Here is a 25,230-nt window from a genome sequence, read left to right as displayed (position 1 = left end):
GGGCTGGAAATGAAGGAGTCTTCCGGCCTGGAAAAAGAAGATAACGACCTCAAAGGCCCAGGCTGGACCACCTGACTCGGTGAAAACAAAACTTAAAGTCCCACCACGATACTCTGGGCAGATTGCATCAAACCAAGACTGACTTTCACCCCCCTGCCCGGGACACTACCCGCTCCCGCCGCCCGTCACCATCCCCAGCTCCCTACCTCCAAGAGCCATCTCCCCCTCCTCCCTCTTCCCTGAGTTACCTGCTCCGGCGATTGCAGAGCGCCCATCTTCCCAGCCCGAGCAAAACCCGGAGCGGTGGAATCCCTCGGCCGGAGCGCCCCGGCGACCACTGGGCATGCTCCGTCGTCAGTCAGGCTGGGGCCGGGAGCGGCCAGCGCCGTGCGCGCCGGCGGGTTCCTCCCGCGGCCGCGCGTCCTCCGCCTCCCGAGCCGGGGGCGGGCGCGTGATGGCGGCGGCGGCGGGGAGCGCCAGCGGCGGAAGCAGCAGCAGTGACACGTCGAGCACTGGCGAGGAGGAGAGGATGCGGCGCCTCTTCCAGACCTGCGACGGCGACGGCGACGGCTACATCAGCAGGTACTCGGGGAGGTCCGCGGGACTGGCCGGCGCGCGACCCGCCTCTCCGCGATGCCCGAGTCCCCTCCTCTGCCCCATCGCCCCCAACTTCCCCCAAGTTGCTCCGAAGCTCACGGGAAAAGTTGCCCGCGACTCACAGCGCGTCGCCGGCTCGGCCACTGAGACCGAGGAGCTAGCTGCTCAGCTCGTCTTCTGGAGGTGCCGGTTGGTGCAACTTTCCCCAGCGCTGCCTTTGTCTGGGCACAGGGAGACCTCTCTTTCGGATGCGGGTCCTCCTCCGGGACTGGGAACGCTCCTGCCTCTGGGGAGACGAGTGCTGGCCGTTTGCCCAAGTAGAGGAGGCTGCTCTGCCGCCTCAGGGTGTCAAGACGCTGAGGTCACCGGGCAGCGGTCTTGTCCGGTTGCTCGGCGGACAGACCCGGGACCGCACCGGGAGAGGGATGCACGCTCAGCGACAGAGCTGAGCAGGAAAAACAAGCTGTGAAAAACTTTCGTGTGCCACAGAGACCCTGCGTTCCAAACTTAGGAGCCCCCAAAGTGAGCGTATTAATAGTTTGCCGCTCAGTACTGATCTAAACCTCTTAGCCTGAGGGGAGCGAAGCGTTCAGGCGCAAAGTGGGGGATGAGAGGTGAGGCTGGAATATAGACCCTACTCCCTACCCCGGCTCAAGGCTCTAACCAGGTGAGCCTCTCGAGGGGCCTCGGGGCGCCTCTTCGTGATCTCCAAACCCTCGCTGTGCTGGCTTCCAGCTGCCCTGCAGGGGCGGTATTGCAACTTCAAGCGGCGAGGCTTGGTAAAATAATTACTCTGCCCAAATGTTTATCACGTATGACACTGATGGTGAGGAAGGCAAGCGTAACGTCTTCTAGAATGCTTATATGAAAGGTCGACACTGGGCGCTGAAGCCTGTACGCACCGAAGTTGGAATTGCCTTCAAAGGGGTAGGCAGCCTAAATTGTGTGTTACATTTTTTTTTCAGCCTTTGTCTTGGTGATGGTGAAGAGATACTCTGAAAATCCCAGGGTGCCTCCTACTGATTGTACTTGCTTACACAGAGAAAGAAAGTAGGAAATCCCTCCCCACCCCCAAATTTAAAAAAAAAAAAAAAATCTCTGAAACAGGTGATTAGACGTATGGGGAAAAAAAGACAAAATTCTTTCGGACTTGACTCAATTACGATAATTCCTAGCTGAATTTTCTCACTTTTTTGAAGTTACATTAGAAAACATTAGAAAGATATCAGAATAATTTATGGAGTAATTATGTCCTGAAATGAAAGAAATATGTAACTCCAGGTGACCTTGTATATATTTTCATCTGGAAGTCTTTCCCTTTTTTGGTTCCAGAATTTAAAAAAATTCATCATATAGTTTAGTTTTTTTGTTGTTGTTATTTCCTTACCTGAAAGGGCATTATCTCATTTGCAATAATATAAGCTATCTTCATTCTTCATGTTAGAATGCAAAAGGACATTAATTTCATATGGGCAAGAGTGCATATAGAAAATGACCAAAATTCTCTCCTTCCTTTCCTTTAACCCTACTAATATTGTTGCTTTATCTTAACTACACTTTCTATATAAATGTTCATATTATTTTGAATGGGGTCTGTGTGGACCCTTTAGGATAATGAATTTTGCTTGAGAACTTTGTTTTGGAAGGTGAAGCATTATAAGGGCATGATGTTAAAGAAGGAATTTTAGAGGGAGGTAGAAATACACTGGAGTAAAAGTTGGAAAAAACTTTATCCTTTGAGCTACATCACTTTAATATATCTGCTTGAAAGGAAGGTATCTTCAGCAGTAGTTCAGTTCAGTTCAATCGCTCAGTCATGCTTGACTCTGCGACCCCATGAACTGCAGCTTATCAGGCCTCCCTGTCCATCACCAACTCCCAGAGTTTACCCAAACTCATGTCCATTGAGTCAGTGATGACATCCAACCATCTCATCCTCTGTCATCCCCTTCTCCTCCTGCCTTCAATCTTTCCCAGCATCAGGGTCTTTTCAAATGAGTCAGCTCTTCACGTCAGTTGGCCAAAGTGTTGGAGTTTCAGCTTCAACATCAGTCCTTCCAATGAACACCCAGGACTGATCTCCTTTAGAATGGACTGGTTGGATCTCCTTGCAGTCCAAGAGACTCTCAAGAGTCTTCTCTAACACCACAGATCAACAGCATCAATTCTTCACTGCTCAGCTTTCTTCACAGTCCAACTCTTCACATCCATACATGACTACTAGAAAAACCATAGCCTTGGATGGACCTTTGTTGACGAAGTATTATCTCTCTGCTTTTTAATATGCTATCTAGGTTGGTCATAACTTTCCTTCCAAGGAGTAAGCGTCTTTTAATTTCATGGCTGCAATCACCATCTGCAGTGATTTTGGAGTCCCAAAAAAGAAAATCTGACACTGTTTCCACTGTTTCGCCATCTATTTCCCATGAAGTGATGGGACCAGATGCCATGATCTTCATTTTCTGAATGTTGAGCTTTAAGCCAACTTTTTCACTCTCCTCTTTCACTTTCATCAAGAGGCTTTGTAGTTCCTCTTCACTTTCTGCCATAAAGGTGGTGTCATCTATATATCTGAGGTTATTGATATTTCTCCCGGCAATCTTGATTCCAGCTTGTGTTTCTTCCAGTCCAACGTTTCTTATGATGTACTCTGCATATCAGTTAAATAAGCAGGGTGACAATATACAGCCTTGACATACTCCTTTTCCTGTTTGGAACCAGCCTGTTGTTCCATGTCCAGTTCTAACTGTTGCTTCCTGACCTGCATATAGGTTTCTCAAGAGGCCGGTCAGGTGGTCTTGTATTCCCATCTCTTTCAGAATTTTCCACAGTTTATTGTGATCCACACAGTCAAAGGCTTTAGCAGAGTCACTAAAGCAAAAATAGATGTTTTTCTGGAACTCTCTTGCTTTTTTTGATGATGGAACAGATGTTGGCAATTTGATCTCTGGTTCCCCTGCCTTTTCTAAAACCAGCTTGAACATCTGGAAGTTCACAGTTCACGTATTGCAGAGCCAAAACTTTAGCTGTGGGCAGAGTTGCTGTGGAAGTTATTTTTAGGCTGTGACAGAATTTCCATATAGGAGGAGTTCAGGGTGGCAATTTCATTGAGAGGAGAAAGCAAAGACCTTGTCCAGAAGTGTCTTTACACAGCAAGCACAGTTTTCCTGGAGCACATGTTTATTTGGTATGCTGGAGGAATGAGGTTAATGAAAATGACTCCATTTCCAGGGTCACTTCTTCATGCTGCCACTATTTAATGACTTTACTGACCTCTCTATAGTGTGTGGTAAGGTGTGGAATGCTGTGAATTTTCTCTTATATTAAATTTGAGAGTTGGGCTTTCTAACTTAAAACCTTGAATTCTTTAAAAGATATGAAGTTTGTGCTAACATCAATAGCTGTATCCATTAGGATTTTGTTTGGGCTGTATGTAATAGCATATATGAGTCAAATAAGGATTGACTGTAACATCTAGAAGTCTGGAGGTGGGCTTGCCAGGCTGAGGCAGCAGCTCCATAATGGGATCAAGGCGTAGCTTCTTTCTGTCTTCTGTATCACCATTCTTCACATGGAGCATCATCTTCATGGTTATCTCAGAGTCCTAAAATGATTGCTATGTCTCCAACTTCATCTCCAGGTTCTAGGGAGGGAAGTGTAAGAGGAAGCTGAAGTGGATGATGCCTGTATCATCAAAGCACAGCTTTCCCAGATCCCTGTTGGTCAAACTATACATGCAGTAGAGTTTAAGGAAGCATGTCATCTATTTGAGTACATTGCCTCCTATACAGAATCTGAATTCTGTTATTAAGAGTGAGAAATTGATATTGGGTAGGCAAGTAGCAACCAATACATGTAATAAAACTCCCCATATTAACCCAAATTCAACTGTATTGGCTCCAGTCCTTTACCCTCGCCCTCATCTTCAAAGAGGAGTGAACTGGAGGTGTTGTGTTCAGAAAAAGGAGAAGGAGAAGAAAGTCTGAGGCCCTGGGGACATGTCAAGGCATACCATTTCAGGAAGAAGGAAGATAAAAAGTTAGGGCTTTGTGTCTTAAATATCCTCTAGGCCCAGCTTTCCCCATCAAACTGACCAAAAAAAGGTATTGGTTAACTGGAGATTCCTGGAATTGTTGCTGCTGCCCAGGAACTCCGAGGCTGCCAGGGGAATCCAGAATCATTCCCATGGATACTTAAACTGCCATGAGGTGGAACCAAGCCACAGCTTGAAGAGGGAGGGGTTTGGGCTGCACAGTGACCACTGCTGGCTCTTCTGGCGCCTTCACTAACCTCACGATGACTTCATGCCACACTTTCTGGTATTGAGTTTTGCGAGCCCTAGATATCCTGTGATTGAAGATGGTGGTTTTACTCTATTGGCTGACATTAATTTCCCTTTGGAATTCTAAAGCTTTTGTCTTTATCCTTCAGCTTAAGAAACTGTTTATGTTGCACATTTTGACAAATATCATAAACCATCAGTTTCATTTAGGCTTAGTCTTCAAACCTCAGCTCAGACTTTATTGCCTTTGAGAGAGCTTCCATGACCACTGTATCAAAGTGAGTTAGGGACTTCCCTGGGGGTCCAGTGGTTAGGACTCTGCTTTCACTGCCGAGGGCTTGAGTTCAGTTCCTGGTCAGGGAACTAAGATCCTACCAGTTGAGTGGTATGACCAAAATAAGAAAATAATAAATTAAGTGAGTCATCTCTACCCTGGCATTATTCTCCATCATAATACCAATGGCTTTCTTCCAAAGAACCCTTTTCAACCTGTAATTGCATTTGTTTATTGCTTTGTTTGCCAATTTATTGTCATTCTCCCACTAAATATAGCCTTTATGAGGGACAGAATCATGGTTTATTAACTGTACACCCAGGATCTAGCACAGTATTTGCCATATAGCCCTCAATCAGTAAATTCTGATGAATAAATAAACAAGAATAAACAGTGGTATGTCATGTATATTGAAAAATCTTTCAGGCTTTTTCCTTGTGAGATACTTTAAATGTAAGTATATTTTACTATATATTTTCCTTTAAAAATAACTTCTTCCTAGTTATATAAGATATTTTTGTTGCTGAAAATTTGGAAACTATATAATCAAATCAAATCAAAATCATGCAGTACCCCATAACTGGGCTTCCCAGGTGGCTTAGTGGGTAAGGAATCTGCCTGCAATGCAGGAGATGTGGATTCAATCCCTGGGTCAGGAAGATCCCCTGGAGGGAGGCATGGCAACTAACTCCAGTATTCTTGGCTAGAAAAATCCCGTGGGCAGAGGAGCCTGGCAGGCTACAGTCCATGGGGTCACAAAGAGTCAGACATTACTGAAGTGGCTGAGCATATACGCACATCCCATAACTAAGGTGTATCATTTCTGTTTTCCTGATGACATATCTACATCATAACATTCTTCTAGTAAAATTAAAAATGATTGGATAAAAGGAAAAGCATCTTGTATTCTTGGTTAGGAAGATTTAATATTGTTATGATGGCAGTACTCCCCTGTTTCACTCCCCACCCCAACCTCCCCAGCTCTAGGCAACCATTAATCTACTTTCTGTCTCTATAGATTTGCCTGTTATGGATATTTCATGTAAATGGAATCATACACTATGTAACCTTTAGTTGCTTGTGTTTCAGTGTCATATCTAAGAAAGTTTGGGGTAATCCAAAGTCACAAAGATATATTCCTGTTTTCTTCTAAGAGTTTTATAGGTTTTGTTCTTTTTTAGACTTGTGATCCATTTTGAGTTTATTTTTGTATATGGTGTGAAGAAGGATCCAAGTTCATTTTTTCATGTGGCTATCAAGTTCTATTGTCATCCTGCTTATTTAACTTATATGCAGAGTACATCATGAGAAACGCTGGACTGAAAGAAACACAAGCTGGAATCAAGATTGCCGGGAGAAATATCAATAACCTCAGATATGCAGATGACACCATCCTTATGGCAGAAAGTGAAGAGGAACTAAAAAGCCTCGATGAAAGTGAAAGTGGAGAGTGAAAAAGTTGGCTTAAAGCTCAACATTCAGAAAACAAAGATCATGGCATCTGGTCCCATCACTTCATGGGAAATAGATGGGGAAAGAGTGGAAACAGTGTCAGACTTTATTTTGGGGGGCTCCAAAATCACTGTAGATGGTGACTGCAGCCGTGAAATTAAAAGACGCTTACTCCTTGCAAGAAAAGTTATGACCAACCTAGATAGCATATTCAAAAGCAGAGACATTACTTTGCTGACTAAGGTCCGTCTAGTCAAGGCTATGGTTTTTCCTGTGGTCATGTATGGCTGTGAGAGTTGGACTGTGAAGAAAGCTGAGCACCGAAGAATTGATGCTTTTGAACTGTGGTGTTGGAGAAGACTCTTGAGAGTCCCTTGGACTGCGAGGAGATCTAACCAGTCCATTCTGAAGGAGATCAGCCCTGGGATTTCTTTGGAAGGAATGATGCTAAAGCCAGTACTTTGGCCACCTCATGCGAAGAGTTGACTCACTGGAAAAGACTGTGATCCTGGGAGGGATTGGGGGCAGGAGGAGAAGGGGACGACAGAGGATGAGATGGCTGGATAGCATCACTGACTCGATGGACGTGAGTCTGAGTGAACTCCAGGAGATGGTGATGGACAGGGAGGCCTGGTGTGCTGTGATTCATGGGGTCGCAAAGAGTCGGACACGACTGAGCGACTGAACTGAATTGAAGTGGTCAATTTGTTCAAGCAGCATTTGTTGAAAAGACTATTCTTTCCTATTTTCTTGACTCTCTTATCACCAACCAATTGACTATAAACATAAACGTTCATTTCTTGACTCCCAGTTCTTCTGTCTGTAGGTGTGCCTATCCGTATACCAGTACCACACTATTCTGATTACTGTTGCTTTAAGTTTTGAAATTGAGAAGTATGAATCCTCTAGTTTTGCTCTTCTCTTTTTACGATTGGCTGTTCTTAGTCCTCTATGTTCCCTTATACATTTTAGGATCAGCTTGTCAATTTCTTCAACACTGGCAGCTGAGATGTTTCATTGGGATTGCATTGAATCTATAGGTCAGTTTGTTCACGTGCAGTTTTAGTAAATATATTTTTCAGGATAGTATTTTTTTTCCACCAGCCCTTTGTTTTATAATTTTTTTAATTTGGAGTAGCCAGGTTAGTGAACATCTAAAGTAATAATAGCAAATGTTTATAGAAGCTTTTATAGTTTACAATCAGTTGTTCTAAACCTTATCTCATTTGATTCTTGCAACAGAAGTTTACCATCTCTATTTTAAGACAGAGAGCCAAGATAACAGAGCCTCTGAGGAAGAAGAATGCACCTGGAAGAATGCACCTGGTGGCCTTTCCTTAAGGACTTTCCACCACCCCCCATAAATGCTGCACAGCTATCACAAGAAAACCTATTAAAACCCCTAAAGCCTTACAATGATTTCCTGTTAATTTATCCAAGATCTATGGTGCAGATGAATTTTCATTTTAAAACTGGCTTCTTAGCATCAGTGGGAATGGCATTTAAATTCTTGGTACAGAAGTTGAGGTATTTGCATTCTAAATAAATTTACATGGGGGTCTCAGCTGGGGAGACTCTCCATTGTTTGGTAAATTGAAAATCTCTAAGTGTCAGTCCCAGAGTAGAAACCATATGGAGAGAAAGGGCATTTCCTTAGAGAATAGTTAATTGTCAGCTTCTCACTGTCATTTCAAAATGTCAGTTTAAATATGTAAATGAGTAATTACTGAAGTCGTGCAACTGATTATTAATGACTCTAACTGATGGGAGAAAAAGAGTTGGTAGGCAGAAGGACTCTCTGGACCTATTCATTGTTCAAATATTTGGATCCCTGTTCCGTTAACAGAGTGAAAATGTAAATGGAACCAATTGCTAGGTTAACCAGTAAGTGTTAAATGTGTTTGTCTGATGTGACAGTTGTTAGCTGAGTTTAAGTGTAGCCCTCAGTTGAAAATTTAGTTGTGAAACTTCTGCTTGGAAAATTCTAGGCAGATGAGCTCTTTAATTTTTTAAATATTCACATCCCACTGTAGAAGATACTTGATCTCAGATTTGATGTTGGTGTTAATTGGGCATTTATGAAATAGTATGGCAAGTGTCACAGATTAAGACACCTGTTGTCTAATATTTAAAAGTTCAACACACATATATCTGTGATACAGATGAAGGAGGTAAAAATGTAGATAGCCTATGGAGGGCATTTTTGTAAAAGTGTGACTACGTTTCCTTTAAATGTCAGAATTTTTCACTTATTTATAAAAAATCAGAACTTCTTTCTGAGACTGATAAGCTGAACAGAATATTCTACATTAGAGGTTAGTGCTCTAAGTCAAGATTTTTACTTTGACTGCTTCGTATACTGTAGTCTTAACCTGAGTGTGTGTGCATGTCCACTTGCTTCAGTCATGTCCAACTCTTTGTGACCATGTGGACTGCATCCCTCCAGGCTCCTTTGTCCATGGGATTCTCCAGGCAAGAATACTGGAGTGGGTTGCCATGCCTGCCTCCAGGGGTCCTGACCCAGAGATTGAACCCACATCGCCTGCATTGCTCGTGGATTCTTTACCGCTGAGCCACAGGGGAAGCCCTAACCTGAGTGTACTTCGTGTTAAGCAGAGTGGAAATCATTGTGATAATATTGCTGGGGAAATATTTACTCCTCTAAAAACATGTAAGCCATTTTTATATTTATCATAAGCAAAGGGAGAAATCAGTGCTACTCATCTCCCTCCCTCTTCTTGATTTCCAAAGTTCATTCATCTCTCACCAGAATTATTCTCCTAGTGTCCTAACCTGCAGGTTTGGCTCCTCCAGGCCACTTTACATGGATATTAAAGTTATCTCTCTATCAATATAACATAAAACCGAGCAGGCAGCACTTCATAAAGTCATTCAACAGTTGCGTATTCCGTGCAGATAAGTTGAGACTCCTCCTTGGGCCATTTGAGGTGAAGCCCCTGGGCCTTCTGGCCTGGTCACTGTACCACCTTCAGCATTACTGTTCACACTGCCCTCTCCAGCACACCCAGCTGTTCCAGCATCAGTGCTTCGCACTTGCAGCTCCTTGTCTAAATGCTCTTCCCCCTTGTCCTTTGTCTGTGTGATGAGCACCTTCTCGCTTTTTCTAGACTTAGTTCTCAGGCAACTCTTGCTCTCTGGAGACTTTCTCTCGTGTCTCAGGGCCTTACACACACTACTAGGCCAGCACTGCTCACGTTTGGTATTCCTACTATTTCCAATTCTTTGCTCCCCACAGTCAAGGCAGAGCCTTTAAGGACTGAGTCTATAGACTCAGTGCCTAGCATGTAATAGAAACTTATTAAATATTGATCAAATACATAACATTGTTCATGGGTAATGGTCATTTCAAACACTTTAGAATATTTAGAAAAATATTATTAGGTTTTGTCCAACTTAGAAGAAGATGAAAACCTAAGTTTCCATTAGCAGATGCGTGGATAAAGCAGACATGGCATATGTATACAGTGGAATATTATTTAGCCATAGAAAAGAAGGAAACAATGCCATTTGTAGCTACATGGATGAGCCTAGAGATTATCATACTAAGTGAAGTAAATCAAAAAGAAGAAGACAAATACCACATGATATCATTTATATGTGGAATCTAACATATGATACAAATAAACTTATTTATAAAACAGAAACAGACTCACAAAGAAAACAGGTATATGATTACCAAGGGGAAAGGGGGTCAGGGAGGGATAAATTAGGAGTTTGGGATTTTGCAGATACCAGCTATAAATACTGTATTTGTTGTTATTATTGAGTTGCTAAACTGTGCCTGACTCTTTGCAACCCCATGGACTGCAGCATGCCAGGCTTCCCTGTCCTTCAGTATCTCCCAAAGTTTGCTCAGGTTCATGTCCATTGAGTCGATGATGCTATCTAACTATTGCATCCAGTGATACCCTCTTCTCCTTTTGTCTTCTATCTTTCCCAACATCAAGGTCTTTTCCAATGAGTTGGCCAAAGTATTGGAGTTTCAGCTTCAGCATCTGTCCTTCCAATGAATATTCAAGACTGATTTCCTTTAGGATGGACTGGTTGGATCTCCTTGAAGTCCAAGGGGCCTCAAGAGTCTTCTCTAGCACCACAGTTCAAAAGACATCAGTTCTTCAGTTCTCAGCCTTCTTTATGGTCCAACTCTCGCATCCATACTTGACTACTGGAAAAAACATATTTTTGAATATATGGACCTTTGTTGGCCAAGTAATGTCTCTGCTTTTTAATACACTGTTTAGATTTGTCACAGCTTTTCTTCCAAGGAGCAAGTGTCTTTTAATATCATGGCTGCAGTCAACATCTGCAGTGATTTTGGAGCCCAAGAAAATAAAATCTGTCACCACTTCTACTTTTCCCCATCTATTTGCCATGAAGTGGTGGGAAAGGGTAACATAATCTTAGTTTTTGAATGTTGAGTTTTAAGCCAGCTTTTTTTTTTTTTTTGCTTCTTTTTGTAATATAAATTTATCTTAATTGGAGGTTAATTACTTTACAATATTGTATTGGTTTTGCTATACATCAACATGAATCCGCCACAGGTGTACACGTGCTTCCCATCCTGAACACCTCCCCCACCTCCCTCCGCATACCATCCCTCTGGGTCATCCCAGTGCACCAGCCCCAAGCATCCTGTCTCATGCATTGAACCTGGACTGGTGATTTGTTTCATATATGATATTATACATGTTTCAATGCCATTCTCCCAAATCATCCCACCCTCTTCTCTCCCACAGAGTCCAAAAGACTGTTCTATACATCTGTGTCTCTTTTGCTATCTCACATACAGGCTTATCATTACCATCTTTCTAAATTCCATATATATGCGTTAGTATACTATATTGGTGTTTTTCTTTCTGGCTTATTTCACTCTGTATAATTGGCTCCAGTTTCATCCACCTCATTAGAACTGATTCAAATGTATTCTTTTTAATGACTGAGTAATACTCCATAGTATATATGTACCACAGCTTTCTTATCCATTCGTCTGCTGATGGACATCTAGGTTGCTTCCATGTCCTGGCTATTATAAACGGTGCTGTGATGAACATTTGGGTACACATGTCTCTTTCAATTCTGGTTTCCTCGGTGTGTATGCCCAGCAGTGGGATTGCTGGGTCATAAGGCAGTTCTATTTCCAGTTTTTTAAGGAATCTCCACACTGTTCTCCATAGTGGCTGTACTAGTTTGCATTCCCACCAACAGTGTAAGAGGGTTCCCTTTTCTCCACACCCTCTCCAGCATTTATTGCTTGTAGACTTTTGGATAGCAGCCATTCTGACTGGCATAAAATGGTACCTCACTGTGGTTTTAATTTGCATTTCTCTGATAATGAGTGATGTTGAGCATCTTTTCATATGTTTGTTAGCCATCTGTATGTCTTCTTTGGAGAAATGTCTGTTTAGTTCTTTGGCCCATTTTTTGATTGGATCATTTATTTTTCTGGAATTGAGCTGCAGGAGTTGCTTGTATATTTTTGAGATTAATTCTTTGTCAGTTGCTTCATTTGCTATTATTTTTTCCCATTCTGAAGACTGTCTTTTCACCTTACTTATAGTTTCCTTTGTTGTGCAGAAGCATTTAATTTTAATTAGGTCCCATTTGTTTATTTTTGCTTTTATTTCCAATATTCTGGGAGGTGGGTCATAGAGGATCCTGCTGTGATATATGTCGGAGAGTGTTTTGCCTATGTTCTCCTCTAGGAGTTTTATAGTTTTTGGTCTTATGTTTAAATCTTTAATCCATTTTGAGTTTATTTTTGTGTATGGTGTTAGAAAGTGATCTAGTTTCATTCTTTTACAAGTGGTTGACCAGTTTTCCCAGCACCACTTTAGTTAAACAGATTGTCTTTTCTCCATTGTATATTCTTGCCTCCTTTGTCAAAGATAAGGTGTCCATAGGTGTGTGGATTTAACTCTGGGCTTTCTATTTTGTTCCATGGATCTATATTTCTGTCTTTGTGCCAGTACCATGCTGTCTTGATGACTGTTTAAGCCAGCTTTTTCACTCTTCTCTTTCACCCTCATCAAGAGGCTCTTTAGTCCCTCTTTACTTTCTGTCTTCTGCCATTAGAGTGATATCATTTGTATATCTGAGGTTGTTGATACTTCTGGCAATCTTGATTCCAGCTTGTAAGTCATCCAGCCCAGCATTTCAGATGATATACACTACGTGTAAGTTAAATAGCAAGATCCTACTTTATCGCACAGTGAACTATATTCAATATCCTATAACAAACCATGATGGAAAAAAATATGAAAAAGAATATGTATATAACTGAATGACTGTTGTATACCATTTTAACACAACATTGTAAATCATGTAAAGCAACTATGCTTCATAAAAAAGAAGCTGAGGAATTTATATTTGACCATACATATTGCATGCATTTTACACAATCTAGAATACTAGTTTGATGGGGGTTGTGTGCCCCTTTAACTAACTAGTCATATGACTTTAGGCAAGTCACACAAACCTCTTCAAGCAGTCTTCTTTTGTAAAGTGATTTTAACAAATCTTTTTTTTTTTTTTTTTGGTAATGACTGAAATATTTTTATTTTATGGACTGTTGGTACTAGTTTAGGATTTTGTTGGTAGCATGTTCTTTGGGAAAAGCATGCCATTTAAGTTAGTCCCATTGGGCAACTGTTGGTGTTTGCTTGTGAAATGACTCTGATAAATCCATGCTGCTACTGCTGTTGCTAAGTCACTTCAGTCGTGTCCTACTCTGTGCAACTCCATAGACAGCAGCCCACCAGGCTCCACTGTCCCTGGGATTCTCCAGGCAAGAACACTGGAGTGGGTTGCCATTTCCTTCTCCATAATGATAAATCCATAGTTTCCCTATATTGGGAGTTGTTATCATCTAATCGGCTTCAATACCATCTAGTTAGTAGTATTTTCAAAAGCATTGAACCATTGGTTAGGCTTTCTGTTGCTTCCTGAGTAAAGGTTATGAGATGAATTGAAAAAAAAAAAAAACTACTTGTAATTGTGTATTCTGGTAGTTATATTTAAAAAAAAAAAAAAACTGTTTGGCAGTTGCCTATATTGTTTTATCCTGACCCTTTCAAGCTATCAATTCAGTTCAGTTGCTCAGTCATGTCTGACTCTTTGCAACCCCATGAACTGCAGCACGCCAGGCCTCCCTGTCCATCACCAACTCTTTCAGAATTTTCCACAGTTTACTGTGATCCACACAGTCTAAGGCTTTGGCATAGTCAATAAAGCAGAAATAGATGTTTTTATGGAACTCTCTTGCTTTTTCCATGATCCAGCAAATGTTGGCAATTTGATCTCTGGTTCCTCTGCCTTTTCTAAAACCAGCTTGAACATCTGGAAGTTCATGGTTCACGTATTGCTGAAGCCTGGCTTGGAGAATTTTGAACATTACTTTACTAGTGTGTGAAATGAGTGCAGTTGTCTGGTAGTTTGAGCATTCTTTGGCATTGCCTTTCTTTGGGACTGAAATGAACTGACCTTTTCCAACCCTGTGGCCACTGCTGAGTTTTTCCAAATTTGTTGGCATATTGAGTGCAGCACTTTCACAGCATCATCTTTCAGGATTTGAAATAGCTCCACTGGAATCCCATCACCTCCACTAGCTTTGTTCATAGTGATGCTTTCTAAGGCCCACTTGACTTCACATTGCAGGATGTCTGGCTCTAGATGAGTAATAACACCATCATGATTATCTTGGTTGTGGAGATCTTTATTGTACAGTTCTTCTGTGTATTCTTGCCACCTCTTCTTAATATCTTCTGCTTCTGTTAGGTCCATAACATTTCTGTCCTTTATCGAGCCCATCTTTGCATGAAATTTTCCCTTGGTATTTCTAATTTTCTTGAAGAGATCTCTAGTCTTTCCCATTCTGTTGTTTTCCTCTATTTCATTACATTGACCGCTGAGGAAGGCTTTCTTATCTCTTCTTGCTGTTCTTTAGAAATCTGCATTCAGATGCTTATGTCTTTCCTTTTCTCCTTTGCTTTTCACTTCTCTTCTTTTCATAGCTATTTGTAAGGCCTCCCCAGACAGCCATTTTGCTTTTTTGCATTTCTTTTGCATGGGGATGGTCTGGATCCCTGTCTCCTGTACAATGTAATGAACCTCTGTCCATCATTCATCAGGCACTCTGTCTATCAGATCTAGTCCCTTAAATCTATTTCTCACTTCTCATAAGGAATTTTATTTAGGTCATACCTGAATGGTTTAGTGGTTTTCCCTACTTTCTTCAATTTAAGTCTCAATTTAGCAATAAGGAGCTCATGATCTGAGCCAGTCAGTTCCCGGTCTTGTTTTTGCTGACTGTATAGAGCTTCTCCATCTTTGGCTGCAGAGAATATAATCAATCTGATTTTGGTGTTGACCATCTGGTGATGTCCATGTGTAGAGTCTTCTCTTGTGTTTTCTGTGTTTGCTGTGACCAGTACGTTCTCTTGGCAAAACTCTATTAGCCTTTGCCCTGCTTCATTCCATATTCTAAGGCCAAATTTGCCTGTTACTCCAGGTATTTCTTGACTTCCAACTTTTACATTCCAGTCCCCTATAATGAAAAGGACATCTTTTTGAGTGTTAGTTCTAAAAGATCTTGTAGGTCTTCAACTTCAGCTTCTTCAGTGTTACTGGTTGGTGCATATGCTTGGATTACTGTGATATTGAATGGTTTGCCTTGGAAACGAACAGAGATCATTCTGTTGTTTTTGAGATTGCATCCAAGTACTGCATTTCGGACTCTTTTGTTGACCATGATGGCTACTCCATTTCTTCTAAGGGATTCCTGCCCACAGTAGTAGATATATATAAATGTTATAAAAATGTTTTGAAGTTAATGTTTATAGTCCACTTTTCTTAGGCTGTTCCTCTCTGGTTACTAGGTTTCACAGTGAACAAACAGTTTCAACTAATAGTAGAATCAAAATAAGAAAATTTACTTGTGTTATAGTAACTTCTCTTCAGCTTGTTTCACCTACCAGATTATAAACTTTATAACAACCATACCTTTGTAGTTCTCACACCACGAGATACTGTTCCTTGTACGTAAATGCTGTGTATGTATATGTTAAGTCAGTGTTGAATGAATGAAGTGATATATTAATACTACCTTAAGACAAAATTATGTTGCTGCTTCTACACTTGCAAGATAGGGTTTTTATTTTTCTCATTCCTAAAATAGAGAAAAATTCCTGTTCCAATATTAACTTGCCTCTAACTGTATGCTTACATGCTCCCAGAATTACCATCAGTAAAATAACATGAAATGACGAAAACACAGACTATTGCCATGTAAGTTAGTTTATTGAAGTCCCTATTTTGGTAATATAAAATACACATTCCCTTAAAGGAGTCATTTGCTATCCATAGTGGTTTTTTACTTTCTAGATTCCTTCTCAGTTTTCAGTACCTATAGCATCTGATGATTGTCATACCAAAGCAAATGTAAGAATACCAATTTTTATTTTTAAATGTTGATTGAATGCCCACAGTGTGCACAGAAGAATTCAAAGATGGATGTGTTAGAACCTCTTCTCTTAAGGAGTATTTGGTCTTATGCAATAAGTACACACATGACAGGAAAAGTACAAAGCATCTAGGAAGGTTCAGTGAAGGGAAGAAAACAGCTGGCCTTATAGGAGGATATTTTTCTGTAAGTTTATTGCAAGGAATATGTCGCTGGCCCAGAATATTCACTTAGCTTCACCTGCCCTACTCGATCGTGGCTCTGTCTTCAGCCAGAGTGGCTCTATCAATGGCTTCCCTGCTGCCCTGCCCTCCCCCACAGACAGAGCAGCCAAGGGTAGCCCTGATGACAGAGAGATGACCGCCCCTCCAGAGACTCTAGCCTCCTCAGCGACTGCCTGGTGTTGCCAGATGCATCACCCTGATGGCTCACGGTGAACGATGTCAGATTTGTGATCTCCAAAGAAGATTTAGCTTCGGGACCAGGGACCAGGCTTGATCACTCTAAAGCTTTTGTATAGCAGAGATTTATTAAAGTATAAAAAGAGGCAGGGAGAGCTTCTGACATGGACATCAGAAGGGGACAGAGAGTGCCCCCCTTGCTAATGTTGGGAAGGGAGTTAGATACTTTTTTAATCGGTTATTATCAAAAGAGTGTCTCAAGGTTGTAAAGATCTTGCGAGACCCTCTCCCATAATTTACATTTTAAGATAACAGGATTAGCCAGAAGGTTTTCAGGAAGGAGAAACTGTCCTCAAACAGGATACATTGTCATATAATCTTTAGTACAGAGTTTAAACTGAGTTGTTTGTTGTGTAATCATCAGTTCTGGGCTTAAAGAAAAAAAAGACATTTCATGTGACTAAGACTAAGTAATATAGACAAAAAGGTTGTCCTTTCCTCCTCCTTGAGAATTCCAGACCCCTGTCTCCACTTCAAGAGCCCCACACCGCTTCTCCTCCCTCTCCTCCTCCTTCTCCTCCTCCTCTTCTCAACCAGCCGAGGAACTGACTCTCTCAACCCTGAGGGGTTGTGCAGGTCACACCCTGTGCTGCAGCAACCTGTGAGAGACAGGAAACTGGGAGGAACCAGCTGTTAGTGGCTCCTCCTTCCTTCCCGCTGAAGAACTGCTGTGAAGCAGTAGCTTGCTCTGGCCTCTGTAAGCCCAGAGAACCAGCTCTGTGTGCTGCAGAGCTGTGGTCAGCTTGCGTACACACCGCTTACCTTAGCTCTCCCCGCTTTGTTTGCTCATTCATCTTTTCCCTGCACTCTTTCTTCCCTGAGATTGCAACCCCAATAAAGTATAGGCATGTAAGCTCAAAACAGAACCCATATAAGCAGCTCACAAAGAGGATATCAGTGTTTAACTAGATTGGACTTCATAGGCCCTGAACCTTATTGCAAAAAAAAAAAAAATCATAAGGAAAAATGCAAAGAAAAAAGTTCACTCTTAGTGTCATCTAGACAGAGATAGTAAGAGACACACGAGCACAAATATGATGTAGTACTCATTATTTGTTGCCCACATCTATCCTTACTTCCCTTCCTCCCCCAAAGATCCTTAACAAAAGCGCAAGCAGCCACTCTTCCTACAAGAAACCTACAAGAATGTGTGGCAGGGTCCCACCTCCAAATGTAAGGGGAAGCCTGGAACATCCAAGGGTAATCGCAGCCTCGCGAAAACATTTGAGTTAGGAAAGGCCATGAGATAAGATTTGCACTAATGAGTATCTAGAAGAAGTGTACTGGAGATTGCTAGAAATGGTTTCCACATTCTTCTGGTAGAGTTTCTGAAAGCAGCTCATGGGAGATGACAGGAAGAGGATGCACAAACTGTTGATTCTGGATCCAAAGGGGGATTAATGTTAGAAAGAAGACTACACTTTTAAGGGAGAGGATCGTCATGGAAAAAGCTAGAGCCTTGATGGTATTGATTGAACCACCGTGCCTCTAGCCTTCCTGCTATACAATACATTTCTTTATTATTTAAGATCTCTTGAGTTTTAACTTCTTTATTTATGCCCTAAAGCATACTACTGTATTTATATAAATGGGATTTTACTAGGCAGGTGTTTGGTTTTTTTTTTTTTTTTTTTGCATATTGAAGGAAAGTTATGACCCACCTGGTGGCTCAGATGGTAAAGCATCTGTCTGCAATGTGGGGGACCTGGGTTCAATCCCTGTGTTGGGAAGATTCCCTGGAGAAGGAAATGGCAATCCACTCCAGTACTCTTGCCTAGAAAATCCCATGGACGGAGGAGCCTGGTGTCCATGGGGTCGCAGATAGTCGGACACGACTGAGCAACTTCACTTCACTTTCACTAGACAGCATATTAAAAAGCAGAGACATTACTTTGCGAGCAAAGGTCCATCTAGTCAAGGCTATGGTTTTTCCAGTAGTCATGTAATATGAGACTTGAACTATAAAGAAAGCTGAGCACCGAAGAATTGATGCTTTTGAACTGTGGTGTTGAAGAAGACTCTTGAGAGTCCCTTGGACTGCAAGGAGATCCAACCAGTCCATCCTAAAGGAGATCAGTCCTGGGTGTTCATTGGAAGGACTGATACTGAAACTGAAACTCCAGTACTTTGGCCACCTGATGCGAAGAGCTGACTCATTTGAAAAGACCCTGATGCTGGGAAAGATTGAGGGCAGGAGGAGAAGGTGAGGACAGAGGATGAGATGGTTGGATGGCATCACCGACTTGATGGACATGAGTTTGGGTAAAATCCGGGAGTTGGTGATAGACAGGGAGGCCTGGTGAGCTGCTGTTCATGGGGTCACAAAGAGTTGGACACGACTGAGTGACTGAACTGAACTGAACTGATGTTATGTAAATTTACCATGTAAATATGGATCTCATATCCCCGTTTAAAATTAAGTAGTGCATGGTGTGTGTGTGTGTATAACTTGATTTTGTTGCTGTTGTTTAGTCACTCAGTCGTGTCCAACTCTTTGTAATTGAATGGACTATAGCCCGCCAGACTCCTCTGTCTGTGTGACTTCCCAGGCAAGAATACTGGAGTGGATTTCCTCCTCCAAGGGATTGCTTGGTAAATTGTACTAGTTATCCCTCTAGAGAAATTTTATTTTACTTTTAGTTGATTTGTTGATTAGCCCAAAACTCTGTGGCTAAAACAACACATATTTATCATCTCATGGTTTCATAGGTCTTGAATTCAAGCATGGCTTAGCTGGGTCCTCTGTTTGAAGTCTCTTAAGAGGCTGCAGTCATGGTATTGGCTGGAGACAGAATCATCTCAAGGTTCAACTGGGCAGATCCCAGCTTCCTCAGTGATTGTTGACAGGATCCAGCTCCTGGAGAGCCTATGGATAGAAGACTTCAGTTCCTTCCTCACTGTTGATGTGAAGTCACCTCTACTCCTTCCTGATGCTCCTCTTCCCCAGAGCAATCAGACAAGAAGAGCCAGCAAGACAATAGCCACAGTCTTTTGTCCCATGATCTCAGAAGTGACATCCATCATGGTAGCTGTATCCTGCCCTTGAGAAGCAAGTCCCAAGGTCCAGCTGACACTCCAGGGGAGGGGATTACACAAGGGTGCCACTGCTGGGAGCCTGGTATCAGCTTTAGAAGGCTACCTACCTCACTTTCTGACTTTTATAAGCAGTGCTGTGGTGAATGTTCTTATATATGCATCTTTCAAAATCCCTTCTGATGTAGACTCAGTTGTATGCCCCAAATTCATATGTTGAAGTTCTAATCCCCAGTACCTCAGAATGTGACTAAAGAGATAATTAGGGTTAAAGGAGCCTTGTTGGGGTAGGCCCTAAACCAACATGGAGTGAGGTCCTCTTATAAGAGGAGATTAGGACACAGACATGCAGAGTGAAGAGCATGTGAAGACAAAGGGAGAAGACAGTTGTCTGTAAGCCAAGGAGAGAGAGGCTTCAGAATGAAATCAGCAGTTCTAAAACCTCGATCTAGACCTCTAACCTGCAGAATAGAGAGAAAGTAAATTTCTGATGTTTAAGCCACCTAATCTGTGGTACTTTGTTATGGCCACACTAGAAAACTAATAAACCCCTCTATGAATATCTGGGTTAATATATTACTAATTGCCTTCCAGAATGTACATTGCCATCAGCAATCTATAAAAGTGCCCACTTCCTCATGTATTCAGTAACATTACACATTATTACCTTTTTTAGCCTTCGTCAATCTGACATCTGATGTCATATTATTTGATTTTGCACTTCTTTGAATTCTAGTAAATTTGGACATCTTTTTCCATTTATTTATTGACTACTTGTTTCTAATTTGTGTATTTTTTCTCAATTTTATGTTAATTTTCTCATTTTTATTTTCGAGAATTTGTATTTTTCTTTCTGGTTTATAAGGAGTCCTTGTACATTAGGGATATTAATTTTTCATCAGGTTGCAAATGTTTTCCCTGAAACTTGCTTTAAAATTTGTGATATATTTTGTAAAACCCTAAGTTTTAAATTTTTATGTAGCCAAATCTATCACTTTCTTCTTTTACTTCTGTGCATATGAAGTCTCTAACTATTGAGCCCAGTAGATAAATATTGATATTATTTTCTTATAGCTATTTTATGGGTTCATCTTATAAATATCTAATTATTCTTGAATTTATATGTATATGATTTACAAGACAGGAAACATCATTTCCCCCAATGATTAGTCACTTGTTCTAATTCCATTTAATAAATCCATTCTTTCCCTAATGATCTGAAAGTATACTTTATTATATAATTACAAGTATATATATTGCACCTGAATATAGATCCCGCATTTTCTTTTATTGATCTATGTGTTCTTGTATTCATACTGTTACTTCATAATATGGTTAAATATTCCATACAGATTGGCTTCCCTCATCTCTCCTCACCCCCTAAAAATATCTTGACTATTTCTAGGCATTTTTCTCTTCTAAAAGAACTTTAGAAATTCCACTGAATTTTTTTTCTTCTCGTTTTATTGAGATATAATTAACATACAGCACTGTATAGGTTTAAGGTATAGATCATAAAGATTTGAGTTGCATACATCATGAAATAATTACCACATGTGTACATCTATCTTCTCATATAGATAGAAAATAAAAGAAAAGGGAAAAAACATTTTTCCCTGTGATGAGTACTCTAAGGATTTACTCTTAACTACATTTATGCATAACATATAGCAGTGTCAGTTATACTTATCATGTTGTATATTACGTTCCTAATATTTATTTTATAACTATCAATAGAATTTTGTACATTTTGCTCACCTTCACCCAGTTTCCTTTTCCTCCACCTCCCACCTCCAGGAACCACAAATCCAATCTCTTTTTCTATGAGTTTGTTTGTTTGCTTTTGACGTATAATTGACCTACAATGTTATATTAGTTCCTGGTGTACAACATCATGATTCGATATTTCTATACAATACGATGACCATAACAAGTCGGTCCCCATACAAAGATGTTACATTATTTTTGACTGTATTCCGCATGCTGTCCCTTTCATCTAGTGACTCCTTTGTTTCGTAACTGGAGGTTTGTACCTCTTAATCTCCCTCACCGATTTTCCTCCTCTCCCAACCCCAACCCCCTCCCCTCTAGCAATCATCTGTTTATTCTCTGTATCTGTGACTCTGTTTCTGTCTCATTATGTTTGTTCATTTGTTTTGTTTTTATCTTCCACATGTGAGTGAAATCATATGCTATTTGTCTTTCTCTAACTTTTTTCACTTGACATAATGCTTTATGGGTTCATCCATGTTGTCAAATGACAATATTTCATTTTTATGGCTGAGTAGGTCAGGAAGCAACAGTTAGAAATGGACATGGAAAAACAGACTGGCTCCAAATAGGAAAAGGAGTACGTCAAGGCTGTATATTGTCACCCTGCTTATTTAATTTCTATGCAGAGTACATCATGAGAAACACTGGGCTGGAGGAAGCACAAGCTGGAATCAAGATTGCTGGAAGAAATATCAATAACCTCAGATATGCAGATGACACCACCCTTATGGCAGAAAGTGAAGAGGAGCTAAAAAGCCTCTTGATGAAAGTGGAAGAGGAGAGCGAAAAAGTTGGCTTAAGCTCAACATTCAGAAAACGAAGATCATGGCATCTGGTCCCATCACTTCATGGGGAAACAGTGGAAACAGTGTTAGGCTTTATTTTTGGGGGCCCCAAAATCACTGTAGATGGTGATTGCAGCTATGAAATTAAAAGACGCTTACTCCTTGGAAGGAAAATTATGACCAACCTGGATAGCATATTAAAAAGCAGAGACATTACTTTGCCAACAAACGTCCATCTAGTCAAGGCTATGGTTTTTCCAGTAGTCATGTATGGATGTGAGAGTTGACTGTAAAGAAAGCTGAGTGCCGAAGAATTGATGCTTTTGAACTGTGGTGTTGGAGAAGACTCTTGAGAGTCCCTTGGACTGCAAGGAGATCCAACCAGTCCATTCTAAAGGAGATCAGCCCTGGGATTTCTTTGGAAGGACTGATGCTAAAGCTGAAACTCCAGTACTTTGGCCACCTCATGTGAAGGGTTGACTCACTGGAGAAGACCCTGATGCTGGGAGGGATTGGGAGCAGGAGGAGAAGGGGATGACAGAGGATGAGATGGCTGGATGGCATCTCTGACTCGATGGACGTGAGTTTGAGTGAACTCCAGGAGTTGGTGATGGACAGGAAGGCCTTGGCATGCTGCGATTCACGGGGTCACAAAGAGTTGGACATAGCTGAGTGACTGAACTGAATATTCCATTATATATATGTGTGTGTATTTCCTTTAGCTGCTTATTTATCAGTGGACACTTAGGTTGCTTTCATATCTTGGTTATTATAAATGCTATGATGAACATACCTTTCAGATACCTTTTTAAATTAGTGTTTTCCTTTTCTTCAAATAAATGCCCAGGCATGGAATTGCTGGATCATTCTATTTCTGATTTTTTAAGCAACCCTGATACTCTTGTCTGGAGTGATTGTACCAATTTAGATTCACACTGACAGTGCCAAGGGTTCACTTTTCCCCACATTCTCATACATACTTGTTATTTATTGTCTTTTTGATAACAGCCATTCTGACAGGTATGAGATGATATCTTATTGTGGTTTTGAATTTCATTTTCTGACAATTAGTGGTGTTGATTATGTGTTCATGTGCCTGTTGGTCATCTGTATGTCTTCTTTGGAAAAATGTCTGTTCAGGTCCTCTAAGTGAGTGAGTGAGTGAGTGAAGTCGCTCAGTCAAATCTGACTCTTTGCAACCCCATGGACTGTAACCTACCAGGCTCCTCAGTCCATGGGATTTTCCAGGCAAGAGTACTAGAGTAGGTTGCCATTTCCTCCTCCAGGGGATGTTCCTGACCCAGGGATTGAACCCGGGTCTCCTGCATTGCAGGCAGACGCTTTACTGTCTGAGCCATCAGGGAAGCCCAGGTCCTCTACCCATTTTTAAATTGAATTGTTTATTGTTTTGATGTTGAGTTGTATGAGTTGTATATTTTGGATATTGACTCCTTATCAGATATATTGTTTGCAAATATCTCACATTCAATAGGTGGCCTTTTATTTCATTAATAGTTTCCTTCACTGTGCAAAAGCTTTTTAGTTTGATGTAGAAATTCCATTGACTTTAATTGAGCTTGTGATACATTTCAAAATTAATATAGTAAGAATTGATATCTCTTCAAGTCAATTTCTTCATAAGAGAGATCTCCATATTTACTCGTCTTTTTTTATGTCACTTAATGGTTTTCCTCATATTTGCACATTATTTTTTTTTTCCTCTATCTTTTCCTGCAAATTTTGTTGCTATCATGAATGGAACTTTTTTAAACCTCTTTGTTTTCCTAGTTGATAATTGATGGTATATATTAAAGCTATTTATTTTATTTATTCAAATATTTTCTTTTTTCAATATATATTTACTGATTGCTTACTAAGTAATGGATGCTGGTTTAATCACTGAGACCACAGCAGTGATCAAAATAAACAAAATTCTCTGCCCTCAAGAAACTTGCATTCTTAGGAGAGGGGGTGAGGTAAATAGTAAACACAAAAAATATGATCTGTCAGATGGTAAGAAGTACCCAATGAAGCAGGGAAGGGAACAGGAAGCATAGGCAAAAAAGTTAATTTTAATATTTAATAGGATAGTTAGGGGAGACCTCACTGAGAAAATAATGTTTGAGCAAAACCTAAAGAGTTAGGGAGCAGCCATTTCTTTACCTGGAGGAATAAGATTTCTAACTGAAGGAACAGCAAATTCAAAAGCATGGGGCAGAAGCTGGTGCATCCAGAGTATAAGGAAGCCAGTGCGGGTAGCATGAGGAAGGAGAGAAGTGGAAGATGCAGGGAGGAGGGTAGGTTGTATGGCCTGGCAGGTTACTGTAAGGACGCTGGGTTTTTGTCCAAGTCAGAGTTTCCTGCTTGTTGCTGCAGGATTGTCTTTACTTACTTCCTCCATTTTTTTACTCCCCATAACGTCCACAGTCCACTCAGTTCTGGCATCTGTCACTCATCAGTCTATACTTTTCATGGTAGTGAAACCGTGCTAAGGTCACTGGTAAAATGGGCACTTTCAGTCCTTCCTGTGTGTGTATTAATACCCTCTCAGCAATCGACCATGCTGACCATTGCCCGCCTCACACAGCCCCTCTCTTCCTGGCTCCCGAGACCCAGAGTCTTCTTGCTTTTCTCCCATCTGTCTGGCTTCTCCTTTCCATCTCATTTGCAAGCTCACCTCTTCTGTTTAACTGTTGAGGTCCAGAATTCCACATCAACTTTTGCCACGTCCTCTTAATCTCATACATTGTGTCTAAGCATCTTTCTTATTTATGGTTCAGCTTCAGTTATCTTTGAGGAGTTATCATTGATTGCCATAGTAAATGTCTAGCCCAGACTTCTCTTCTGAGCCTCAGACCTGTAAGATAAATAAACCTTAAGTTCTTAAGTGAAGCCACTCAGTCATGTCCAACTCTTTGCGACCCCATGGACTATGTAGCCTACCAGGCTCTTCCGTCCATGGGGTTTTGCAGGCAAGAGTACTGGAGTGGGTTGCCATTTCCTTCTCCAGAGGATTTTCCTGACCCAGGGATCGAACCCAGGTCTCCTGCATCGCAAGCAGATGCTTTACTGTCTGAACCACCAGGGAAATAAAT

General features: G+C 41.0%; 1 protein-coding gene across 1 annotated transcript in view; it reads left to right on the top strand.

Annotated features, from left to right (window-relative positions):
* Nucleotides 1-343: 343 nt before the first annotated feature.
* The window catches only part of LOC120853761, a 167,731-nt gene continuing 142,844 nt past the window's right edge, over nt 344-25,230 (top strand). Inside the window, exon 1 of the mRNA XM_040227666.1 lies at nt 344-582. Within this exon, the coding sequence (XP_040083600.1) occupies nt 344-582 (239 nt within the window). The remainder of the gene's footprint in view (nt 583-25,230) is intronic.

Source organism: Oryx dammah, unplaced genomic scaffold (assembly GCF_014754425.2).
Source record: "Oryx dammah isolate SB20612 unplaced genomic scaffold, SCBI_Odam_1.1 HiC_scaffold_26, whole genome shotgun sequence".
NCBI classification, from domain to species: domain Eukaryota; kingdom Metazoa; phylum Chordata; class Mammalia; order Artiodactyla; family Bovidae; genus Oryx; species Oryx dammah.
This window is presented reverse-complemented; position numbering and strand designations above follow the sequence as displayed.